Source organism: Elephantulus edwardii, unplaced genomic scaffold, assembly GCF_000299155.1.
Source record: "Elephantulus edwardii isolate Elephantulus edwardi_28Jun2011 unplaced genomic scaffold, EleEdw1.0 scaffold00010, whole genome shotgun sequence".
In the NCBI taxonomy this organism is placed as follows: Eukaryota; Metazoa; Chordata; class Mammalia; order Macroscelidea; family Macroscelididae; genus Elephantulus; species Elephantulus edwardii.
Window position 1 is genome coordinate 175683 of NW_006399760.1, and position 13078 is coordinate 188760.

At 40.6% G+C, this 13078-nt stretch overlaps 1 protein-coding gene across 1 annotated transcript in view; it reads right to left on the minus strand.

The window, feature by feature from the left end:
• Positions 1-3980: 3980 nt before the first annotated feature.
• Positions 3981-13078, minus strand: part of UBXN4 (UBX domain protein 4) — a 50913-nt gene continuing 41815 nt past the window's right edge. The window contains exons 11-13 of the mRNA XM_006880733.1: positions 11714-11845; positions 10194-10399; positions 3981-4449 (exon numbers count right to left, since the gene is read on the minus strand). Coding sequence (XP_006880795.1) covers positions 4314-4449; positions 10194-10399; positions 11714-11845 — 474 coding nt within the window. The 3' untranslated portion in view covers positions 3981-4313. The remainder of the gene's footprint in view (positions 4450-10193; positions 10400-11713; positions 11846-13078) is intronic.

The following is a 13078-nucleotide window of genomic DNA, read 5'->3' on the forward strand; positions in this document are numbered from 1 at the left end:
GTGTGCACACATTGTTTACATGGGCACATTATATGAAAATACATGTTCTCTGCCTACCTTCCCTGAATAACTCCTTCTATTCTGCTTGTTGCTATTCCACACTGACCTGATACCATATCATACCTGAAGCATTTGCAGGATTCTCTGTCAGTGTCTGAGGTCAAAGACCAAGCCTCACTGCAAGCACATCTTGAGGGGCAAGCGCACCTACTCTATGTGTGTATCCCACCCAACACACCCAGAAGGGCAGTGGTGAGGCCGTAATACCATCTCTGATTGACACTTAGAAACTTTAGTTCTTATATTGTTTCTAGAGGTCAGAACCTCAATTCTGGGAGGGTCCCACCTGTAGTACAGACTTTCACAAAGTCTACACAAAGGTATCACAGTACATGCCGTGCTATCTACATGGACACCAAAGCTTCTGTAAGGTGTGTCCTACAACTCATCTTAAATTTTAGTATCAATACCTATCATGGATTGAAATATGCCACCCCAGATACATACATGCAATGCTATAATAATCTATGGACACAGGTACTTGTGTGTGGAGCTAGACACCAGGGATGGCCATGACAGGTGGAAAGCCTCAAGAAAAGTTATGGCGCCCAATGCTGGCATCACAAGAACCTTCCTCCAGGGCAAACAGAGGGAGGTCATTTTCCCAGAGAGCTGGCCCTGGAGTTTCGACTTCTACTTTCCTAAACTCTAAGAGATGTGTTAGAGCCACCCACTTGTGGTATCTGTGACAGCAGCACTAGCTAACCAAGACAATGTCAAATAACTAACTGCAAAAACAGGTTCAAATGGATTAAAAATTCTGCAGGTGGTGACAGGCTGGGCATGTCTGTTCTGTTATATGAAGGTCCCCATAAGTTGAGCTGCCTTGACAGCAACTAACAATTTTTTTTAAGAAGAGACTGATATAAAATCCACATAATAATGAAACATTTCAGACTAGCCAGGGAAAATCTGGAGATTATGAAACGTTATCATAAAGTTACCTATTAAAATTGTTTGACAGGGAAGAGTGGTGGGTAAAGGAAGAGGGCCCAGCCAGCCACACACACCTGAATGGCACATGCAGCAAAGTGGCAGCGCAGGTCTGATCAGGGGAAGACGGGAGTGATTCCATAAACATGGTTAGCTCTTGAGAATTAGCCGTGTTGGGGTAGGACATCAGATGCTAGATTAAATGTTAAAAAAAAAAGATCATGACACTACCACGAATGTTGCTGTTTGTGTGCCTTTGAGTCAGAACCGCCCCACAGCTGACCCTCCAGCAGGTTTTCATAGGCAGTTATTCACACAGAAGGAAACCTGCCCATCCTTCTCCTGAGGAGCAGCTGGTGGATTTGAACCATGTGCCTCTGGGATTGCAGCGCTGCTTTTTTTGTTACATTTTAAGCAGGAAATTTAATCAAGACTCAAGATTCAGAGCCATTAAGAAAAATTTGACAAATTTAACCACATAAACGTGGTGGAAAAACATACTATCAAAATACTCCTCAGAAGATAAGCAGGAAAAAATGGTTTTAGCATGTGCTGGACAAAAGGCTTATCTTTCTTAAAAGAAAAAAAAAAAGGCTTATAAATCACTAAGATAAACAACACACAGAAAACCGGCAAAGTATACAAACTGGCAGTTCCCAGACAATAACTGAAGGACTCCTGTTAAAAGATGCTCATTATACAATATTCACAATTAAAATATATGCAGTTTTTCACCGATCATAATGAAAAAGATGAAAGTGTATAAAACTGTTGGCAAGGGGGGAATGGCATCCTCATGGACTAGTGGTGGGAGCATAAATTCACACACTCTCTGTGGAACGCAACTGGGCAGTATTTGTCAAAGTCAAACTGCAGGCTCCTTTGGATTTCCCAAACGAAATAACTTTATTCTACGGATATGGTTTCAAAACTAACATAATGTCACAAAGATGTTCATTGTAATAATGTAACAGGAAAGCAAAAGCAAACAAAATTTTTAACAGCCTGGGTAATGGAGGCGTATTTGTAGAGCAGAAGGTCCTACAGACATTAGTATGAGGTAGCCATGTGTGGGCAGGGAAAGACCTTCAAAACTGTGTGAGAACAAAGTAAAATGCAGGATAGTATATATAATATGATCCCGTTTATTTAAAAATAAAGATTACATATTTGTATATGAGTAAAAAGTTATGAATCCGACATAAGAAACTGTTAAGAGGTTATCTCTGGGCAACTGCAGGGAGGCCAGGATGAAGCAGGGAGAGGCCGTTTTAACTTTATGGTTTTTAGTCCTATTGGTACTCGAGGTACTTGATACTTCCTAGTAGTTATAGAGGGTCGTACCCATTTGTTCTATTTTCTTAAAATTCTCTAGTATGCTAACTGCTTAAAGATGACAAAATTGTATTTAAATGAGATGGTTGCTAGACATTTTTCTTTTTCAAACTAAAAATGAAAATCGCATATAGCCACTCTTAGCTCATTAGTGTTTTGATGAGGTTCTTTTTGTTTACATATAAATTAATATATAGTACTATCTCTTCATAAATGTGCTTATAGGTGGAGATCACACTGTAGTGACAATGCTGTATCCTGCTTTTCTTCTCAGTAAAAGTATGTTAAAGTAAGCTGCTGAATTAGGACAGGAGTCCTCAGCTTACCAAGAACCACACTTATGACTGCCTGGGACTTTGGGGGGAGTCCACCTTATCCACAGTAATATGTACATATACGTACCTAACTACATACAGTGTCACAGTCATTTATTGATATTATTCTCATTCACTCGCAGATATTCCAAGAATGGATTTATGAAGGTATTGTTAGTGAGACATAATAATGTGGGGGTGTGGAAAGAGGTATTTAACTTACAGCAGAACTGACACAGACTGTTGAACTAGAACGTCACTGTAAGCTGGACCACCTGTACTGGACCATTTCTCTCTAAAAATTATGTCATTATTTCAGCAGAAGGCATGTAGATGGTTTCCAGTTTGTAAGTAAATAATGCCTAAATAATGTTAATCTGTAAACTTTGCTTGCATTTATGAAAACTCCTTAGAAAAAATTATTGGATCAAAGAGTATGAAATGTTTAGTTACTGATAAATACTGCTTTCAGAAAGACTCATTTTTCACGTCTCCCAGCAGCATAGCCTGTTTCCTTGCTAACACCACACCATTTAAAAAGTCACTGCTATATCAGAGTCGAAAACTAGGAAGGCTATGTGGTGGGAATATTATATTCTCACACAGACTAAAGTTAGTGTCCTCCTTGCTCATTGGGTGTGCCACTTTCCATCTAGTGACAGAAAGCAAAACAGGACCTGTCAAATAGGCTCTAAAACTGTGTTACTCTTCTGGATCTCCACTACCAAACTATGGGTAAAGTAGCACCTAAGTCACATGAACAATCTTTAAAATCCTTAAGCCTAACCTGATGATTATAAGATTTCTTTATGCTTCTTGTCTTACATTTGTCTACAGGTACTTTAATTTTTACAGAGACCACAACTAAAGTACAAAGATGAGAAAAACAGGCATGGACTAGCAGCTGTTTTGCATCTCATTAGAACAAAAACCGTAACATTATGCAAACAAAATAATGCCCCACTGACTTAAGAGAGACAGAAACCTAACCTCAGTGTATGCCAGAAAATGTCTTCCTTCAGTGATATTTAAGATAAAGTAGCAGTTCTGTCCAAAAGGGGGATTGAGGCGGGAATCAGAGACATGTGACCTCAAAAAAAAATTTGTGTAACAAAAAAGCTAGGAAAACAAAACTTAAAGATAAGATAGCTCTGATTTTTGGAAAAGATTTTTTTATTCAGTGTCCAAGTGAGATTAAAAAACTACAAGATTTTGCTTGTAGCTAATGAACAAAAGAGAAAAGTTAAACATAAATCATCTGGCTCATTAAAATGCTCTGACTCAAGGTCTAATTACTCAGTGACATGCCAGTTACTTTGTATGGCCTTAAGAGTTCTAGAGCAAAACAGCTCTAAACAAAACAATCATCAGAAAGCATGGGGCTAATGAGCATGAAAGGGTGAACAAAAAGCTGATGAAGGGAGGTTACCAGAACTTCTGATTCCTTTAGGCTTCAAGCAGTTGGTTACCAAACGTGAGGAGCCTAGCAGCCAGTTTATCTCACAACTTTTTTGAGTTAAGCAATTTTGACCCACACCCACTAGGCAGGAATAAAAGAGACACTTATAGATCAGCAGGAAAACATAAAGCTGTCCCACTTGTCCAGGAACATTTTAGTTGCATTAAATCCTAAGACAAACAATGATTACTGCACATTTGGTACTTGGAGCACTACATCTGTTGGGTCGAATTGCCATTCCAAGTGTTGTTTTCATCTTCACCATCATCTTGAGTCCTCAGTCTGTAGACCTTGCCCTCCTTTTTAAAGTCGTCCCGTTTCTCCAGCACTCTTTTTCGGACTGGTTCCCTGATAGAAAAAGGAAGATCACACATAATGAAATTGCCACAAAGCTTGTTTCCTTTAAATTTTCCTCACTATAGGAAATGAGCCCTGGTAGTGTGCTAAATGAAAGGTTAGTAGTCTGAACTCACCACCTACTCCCCAAGACAAAGAAAGCCACCGGGGTCTGTGAAGGCTTGCAGCCCTGGAAACCCTACGAGGTAGTTCTACTCTGTCCTACAAGGTTGTGAGGAGTCAGAATTGGGTTGATAGCAGTACGTTTCTTCTTCTTTTTTTTTTTTTTTAAGGAAAAAATAAAGATTTATTAGAAAAGATACATCAGCAAAGGGACCAAAGTTTCTACTCAAAAAACAAAGTACTGCTGGATTCCAACTCATGGCGACTCTTCATCAGATTTATGAAGCTATAAATCTTTACAAAAGGAGACTGCCTATATATGTTGCCTGCAGAGCAGCTGGTAGATCTGAACCACTGAATTTTTGCCAGGAATGTAACAAATAATGCTCTATGCCACCAGGGCTCCTTATGGGTTAGCAGAGTCAGGACCAACTCAAAGCTGATACCCTACTGGCTGTGAAGTGCCCATCTTTCTCCTGAGAAGTAAACAGTTGATTCAAACTCCCATGGAAGTGTAGCTTTTGGGTTAGCAACCCAAATCTTAAGAGACTACACCACTAGAGTGCCCTACATGCATTAGTATAGGTAACTCTATTTACTTGAATGCTATCAAATATAAAGGAGGGGTCCTGGTACTATTATAGTTAGGCACTCAGCTGACAAGTGAAGGTTGATAGTGTGAGGGAGGAAGAGGTGGCAGTCTCTGGCTAGTCTACTCCATCCTTGGGGCACCGTGAGTGGAGTTCACCTGATGCGAAGTTCGTTTTGGTTTAAGGTGAGGAAAGTCCACAGAGACACTGAGACCTACTGGGACAGTACTAAACTCTTCCAGGCTTTGGCGGTTCTAACTTCATCTGTGCTCAAAGCCAGTTCAATCATATTTTCTACATCTAGGCTTTAGAAAAGTGAGACCATTTGATAACTAGTCTGTCCTTTATTACTTACTTATGCAAGGTGAATTGTCTACTAAAACATTTATAACAAAGAGCACCCAAGTGGCTACACAAAGCTTCATTTATACCCTACTTGACAGAAATGGCCAATTAGCAAAATTTCAATCCTTACAAAATCTTTCACAGTGCTGTATGTATAAATAATTAAAACCAATACAGACTTGGTCACTTGAAAATGAGCAGATAGAAGAGAAATTTAACAAAATCCTGTAAAACTCAAGAGGGAGGTAAAAAAAAATGACCAACAGTAGACTTCATAAAACAGCTACCCTCTTTGATGCACATTCATCGTATCATTTGCCACAATCTCACATCTTTTCATTTGCAATCAGTTTCAAAATTCACACAATGAACATTATAAAAACTCAAGATTAAATGATTCCACCCATACAGCTTAGCAGCATTCTAAAATTAGGGCTGACCAGGCCTAAGTTGAACACTATCCTGACAGTGTTGTTCTGCAGTGCTGTCAAATCAATTTTTCTCCCCTAACAAAGCTGCTTTGAAGGAAATAGCAAAAAATAAGGCCCCAGGAATAGATGGTATACCAATTGAAGCATTTCAGATAACAGATGCTGCCCTGGATGTGCTCACCAAGCTGTGCCAAGAAATCTGGAGAATAACCACTTGGCAAACTGACTGGAAGATATCTGTATCTGTTCCCATTCCAAAGAAGGGTGACCCAACTGAGTGTGGAAACTACAGAACAGTGTCATTGATTTCACATGCAAGCAAGATTCTACTGAAGATTATCCAAAAATGACTGGAACAGCACATCAGCAGAGAATTGCCAGAAGTCCAGGATGGGTTTAAAAGGGGTCTGGGTACTAGGGATATTGTAGCTGATGTTAGATGGATCTTAGCTGAAAGCAGGGAATACCAGAAGAATGTCTATCTGTGTTTCATTGATAATGCAAAGGCATTTGACTGTGTGGATCATAACAAACTGTGTCTGACTCTGAGAAGAATGGGAATCCCAGAACATTTAATTGTGCTAATGCGAAACCTATACTTGGACCAAGAGGCAGTAGTCAGAACAGAGCAGGGTAACACTGCATGGTTCAAAATTGGGAAGGGTGTACACCAGGGATGCATCCTGTGTCCATACCTTTTCAACATGTATGCAGAGCAAATTATCCGAGACCTGGGCTCTATGAGGAGAATTGTGGCATCAGGATTGGTGGAAGATCTACTAACAGTCTGCGTTATGCAGATGACACAACCCTGCTTGCTGAAACTGAGGAGGACCTCAAGCACTTACTGCAGAGGGTCAAGGACTGCAGCCTTCAGTATGGACTGAGGCTCAATGTCAAGAAGACAAAGATTCTCACCACTGGACCAATTAGGTAGCATCAGGATGGATGGCGAAGAGATTGAGATTGTTCACAGCTTCAGTTTGCTCGGCTCCATGGTCAACACTCTTGGCACCAGCAGTCAGGAAATCAAAAAACGTATTGTGATGGGAAAGTCTGCTGTTAGGGACCTCTCTAAAGTACTCAAGAGCAACGGTGTCTCTCTGGAGACTAAGGTGCACCTGATACAGGCCATGGTCTTTGCCATCACTTGTTATGCATCAGAGTTGGACAATGACTAGGGAGGACAGAAGGAGAATTGATGCCTTTGAGCTGTGGTGCTGGAGAAGAGTACTGAATGTACCATGGACTGCCAAGAAAACAAACAGATTCATCCTAGAGAGGGTTAAACCAGGGTGCTCCTTGGAGGCAAGGATTCTGGGGCTTCGTCTGACATACTCTGGGCATGTTTTAAGGAGGGACAGGTCCTTGGAGAGGGACATCATGCTTGATGTGGAGGGACGGCGCAAGAGGGGAAGACCCTTTATGAGATGGATTGATTCACTGACTGGGATAATCGGGATGGGTGTGTCAGAGGCAGTGCGATTGGCACAGGATAGAGCAGGGTTTAGGACTGTTGTACATAGGGTCGCTATGAGTCGCAAATTACTCGATGGCCCTTAACAACACAACAACAACAACAACAAACCCATGAGACAGAGCAGGACTGCCCCTAGGTTTTCCTAGACCATGATCTATACAAAAACCTATCACCAAGTTGTTCTCAGCTGGGCTTCCTGGTGGGTTCAAACCACTGACCTCTTAGTTAGCTACTGAGTGCTTAACCATTTGTGCCACCAGGGCTCACTGCTCTAAGACCAGACAGGATCTCTGTGTCCCCATTTAAGACATATACTATGGACAAAAGTTTTCCTGCCCAACACAGCAGAAATAAACCAAGATGAAAGCTAAAGTCCGAATACAATATAAAAATCATCATCTATAGAGTCAGTAAGACATTAAGTCCAAGGAGTCCTGATGGCAGACAGAGATAAGAGTTTGTACTACTTATTACAACAAACTGGTGAGAAGACTTGAAAGAATGCTTATAGTCAACCCCGAGTTACAGTGACAGTACAACAGAAACACTGTCCTACTCTTGCCAGCCTCATTAACCATGCATGTTACAAGAATGTCAAGGCTTGACAATGAATAAGGAAAAGCAAAGAACTGATGACCTTGAATTGTGCTGGGAGGCCAGGGTACTAAGCATCCCATGAACTGCCAAAAGAATAATCAAATCTTGAAAGAAATGCAGCCAGGGTTATCCTTAGAGGCAAGGATGGTGAAACCTCATCTCACTTTGGGCACTCCGTTAGGAGGGCCAGTGCTTGGGAAAGGACATCATGCTCGGAAAGGCGGAGGCTAAGCTCTTTGAGCAGACACACTAACAGTGACTACAGCCCAGCAGAGTATGAGGATGGTGCAGGACTGGGCAAGGTTTCACTCTGCTGGGCTCAGGGCTGAGACGAGTTGGAGCCAACTCAACAGCAACCAATGTCAACACACCAGGTCTACAGGATAGGAAATGTGGCCATATTCTAATTACCTTCCAGGAAAGCATGTTCCAATTTGTGTTCACCTTCTTCAAACATGTGAAATATTAAGACAGATGCAAGAGTTAGAATTCTTAGTGTGATCCATTCTAACCACTGCCATCTGCACTAAAAGAAGGGCTTCTCAGAAGAAGAGTCAGCACAAAGTCAGTCTTAACAGCTGCATCAGTGCAACAATGAATGAGCGGAAACCCAAAATCTCTGTAAATGTTTATGAAAATTAATAAAATATAGAAAAAAAAAAAAACCAAACAGCTGCATCACCTGCATGATACATCTAGTCTTCTCAGGTTGATCCTTCCATGAACATCCCAAGGCTGTCCATCAGCAGACTAAAGAATCACCAGGATTAACATTACCAAACGGCTCTTCTATCTAAAGTATGACCCACGACCAGTGAGCAATAAATGGAATGCAGCACCCGCTCAGGCCAAACATGGCTGGCATGGCAGAAAGAACTAGTCTAGTCACCTGTCTTTATGCCATAAAACAAAGGGAAGTCTATGAAGAAAACCATAAAACTAAGACAGATGAAGCTACTTTCTATGGAATAGGTTTTAGAAAGATGGGCTCACAAAATAACTATGAGATATCACCTCACCCCAATAAGAATAGCAAAATTTAACAGCAAACAACAAATGCTGGCAAGGTTGTGGAGAACTGGAACACTTACTCACTGTTGGTGGAAGTGTAAAGTGCAACCACTATGGAAGGCAGTATGGTGCTTTCTCAAAGAGTTGCAAATAGAAATACCATTTGACCCAGCAATTCCACTACTGGGAATATACCCCAAAGAGACTATAACTGACACCCAAGCAGATATTTGCACACCCATGTTTATCGTGGCTTTGTTCACAATAGCAAGGAGTTGGAAACAACCTAAATGCCCATCAACAAACGAATGGATAGAGAAGCTGTGGTATATTCACACAATGGAATACTATGCTACATTGAAAAACAAGGAACTCATGCAATATTATTCAAAATGGGTGAGCCTGAAGGACATTATGCTGAGTGAAATATCTCAGTCACAAAAGGACAAATACTGCACAGTGCCTCTGTTATAAAACGGGACTGGCACAGGGGTTGGGGGGAGACTGAGAAAGATGGGCTAAATTATGTATACTGCATTGAAGCAGATGAGAACGAGAACTGTTTAAAAGGTATATATGGTTAGGTATTATTGTTATGACATGAGTCCAGAATGAAGGCTACACAGTGGGGTGGACTTAGGGGGAGGGACTGTGTAACAATGAAAGAATTTTTCTTTTACTTTGCAAAGAGAAGAATGAACTGGAAGGGAGGAGTGGACAGGGAGAAAAGTGCAATAATGAATGAATGGAAATCCAAAGTCTCTGTAAATTTTGATTAAAATTAATAATAAAGTTAAAAAAAAAAGAAAGATGGGCTCAGTAAACTCAGTTTCTGCTCTACCAGGAGAGATGCTACAGTAAAATTTCAAAATATGTAATTTTCTGTTATTCAAAGGGGGGCACTGGGAAAGTCATATAAACAAAGCAAAAATTAACTATACATTTTTAATTTCAAATAAGGCAGGTTGCTGTCTGTTGTATATAAATAAGACAGCCCTTGTGATAATTGCTGTTGTGTCATCGAGTCAGAACTGACTCACATCTTACCCCGTAGAGGCAGTCAATTACACAGGAGGAGAATGTCCATTTTTCTTCTTCAGAGTAGCTAGTAGATTTGAACCATAGGCCACCAGAGATAATGTACACTACTATTTTTGTAAATGGGGTCACACACAGTACCTTTTCTCAGAGTTGCTAGATGATGCAGAGTTTGAGGGTTCCGATGACGCCACTCTCACAGAAGTTTGGACAACAGTAGGAGGGGTACTAAATAAGAAGTTGCTAATCAATCTCCAGATGGCAAGGAATGGGTAAAGTACTGTCCCCAACAACGTCCAAATGTCTCCACTAGAAGAGTGTACCATGGATGTAGTTGGTCTTCCTGCCTAGAAATTAAGAAACAAACCAGGAAATGACTACCAGCCCTATCACATGAGATTCCAGGTAATTAATGACTCTCTTCTTTATAGTTCTCACTGTGAAATGGACCAATTATTTTAAAAAAAAATTTTTTTTTTGGTGTGTATGTGTGTATACTGTCAAATCAGATCTGACTGGTACAGGAGATTGTCCCTGTTCTCCAGCAGAGCATGTGGTGGATTCGAACCACACACCTCCGAGATTGCAATGCAGCTTCCTGCCACTAGGCCACCAGAGCTCCCCTGGACCAATTATTTTTAAGGAAATTAAATTTTTGGAACTGACAACTCTGATAAGAAAAGCCTCTGTTGCTCATTAATTAAAAAAGGAAGTTTCTAAACCTTAGTGACAATAATTAAAGCTTGACTATTAAAGGCCTAATTATTTTAGGTATGAGACTCAGCTCAAAGTAAACAAAACTCTACCAGCCAGCAAACAGGAAACCTGGCTAACACGTCAGTGCTGGCACTTAATAGACCTTAGACAACATCTGTTAACCTTCTGAGCCTCTTTTCATCATCATATATTAAAAAAATTGTGGGAATCAAATGACATAGTACATTTAAAAACTTAATGCTACCATTGTCAGATGAATAACAGACATACTCATTTAATCAACTATATCATATTTAGGATAACTTTAAAAAATCATTTTAGTCAGTGCCTCCCAAAATGAGGGCTCCAATAAGGGCTGTGGCCACCAGACACTTTAGCAACAAGTGGGCTACATAAGGGATAGCAGCTGACAAGCATAGGACTACAGAGGAATAATGTAAGGTTATAGGTTGGCAAAAGGAGGTGCTGAGGAACTGTGTGGGGACTGGTGGGTACAGTGTCACGTGAGATAAGTCAGGACAGAAGAGCTCAAACTGGGTCCCTTGCCCGACGCAGATGACCCTCTATCACCACCCTCAACCCCTGTCAGTCCTGAGAGAATAGAAAAAGTAGGGTGGGAAGGGGACCTCATCAAATCAGGTATATCTCGTGAGCAACCAGGGAAGGTGGACACTGGTGCTCCACCCACCACACTCACATATAACGCTGACTTCACTTAACAGGCTGGTCCTGCACCTAAACATGCCTGTGCGGATGAGTGTACAAGCAAATACAGGCAAGGAAAAGAACAAATTCAAAGTTCAACTACCCAATGGAGCAATACTAACATAGAAAGTACAAGATAATAAAAAAATACATTTTAAAATAATCTGGCTTTCATTCCATGCCCTATACCCATTTAACCTTCTATTAATTACAAGAAGCCGGCAAGAGGAGATACGTACTGGCAACAGCACCACTGAAGCGCTTGGGGCAAGTTCCAAGTCCAGTAATTTTTTTTTATAATCGTCTTTGGTAAATTCTCTCCTGGGAAACATGGTTGCTAACGAAAAATTACCATAAGTGTTGCCAACAGTCTGTTAATATAACAAAAATTTTAAAACTTTACAACGGTGTCCTTTTAAAACATGATTTTATGCAACAACGAATGAATGAGAACCCAAAATTTCTGTAAATGTTCATTAAAACGAATAAAATTTAATAATAATTAAAAAAAACCAAACACGATTTTATATTACATGCATTCAAAATGACAGCTTTTTAATTAAGAGTGCCATATTTTTATTATTATTTGAGTAAAAGTTTAGACAGCAAAATCTGTGTTCCACTCAACTATTCATACATATTTTGTTATGTTGCATTAATTACAGTATCCACAATGTAACTGCACTCTTCCCATCTCCCTGTGATTCTCATTTCCATTAATCCTTCAATCTACTGCTTCTCTGCCTCCCTTCTGTGCTTTATCTGGGGATGCCCTGCTGACTGATTATCCTGAGGAATACGTGCCTCCCTGGTCTGGTTCACCTCATCAACTCAATGCATGGAGTTGGAACAGATCCTGAGCTGACTCTCCAGTGGATTCCAAGGCTGTAGACTGCACAGGAGGGGATTGCCCATCTTTCCCCCTCAGAACGTTGGTGGATTCGAACTATCAGAAAGGCTCCAACAGTGGAACTCTCTACAGATGATACCACTATAACTCCCAGTTCACCTTGTAGATCTACTATTTGGCTGAAAGCTAGGCCACAGGACTGAGTTTGAAGGGCAGCTAAAGCACACAGTCTCAGGGCTTCCCTCAGACTGTATTGGGCAAGTAAGCTTGACTATTTTTACTTTTCTGAGTTCTGTTATACATCTCTGCCCATTCTATCAAGAACCTTCTATTGCGATCTATGAGCAGTCGGCAGTCATGTCAGCTGCTCTGTTTCTGGGTCAAGGAGGCTGAGGCTCATGTGATCCGTCAGGACTCTGGACTAATTACTCCTAGGCATCCTTGCTATTCCCTCTTCTTTGTTCCAGACAGGAAAAGCCCAATGATTAGACCTTAAGATGGGTACACACAAGCTTTGAAGACCCTTGCTGCTGCTCACCACAGCTGTAGGTGTAACATGGTCTTTGTAGACTAAGTTACACTTAGAACAACAACTGACCTGAATGTTCCCTGAGACTACAATTCCTATGTCCAAAAAAATGCCTTATTTTTTTAAAAAAACCGCCTTCATTATTAAAGCTCCTAGAACTGTTAAATGAAAACAATTAAAGCTCTGCTTCAAATATAGCTTAAAAGGGATCAAATTCAAGTATTT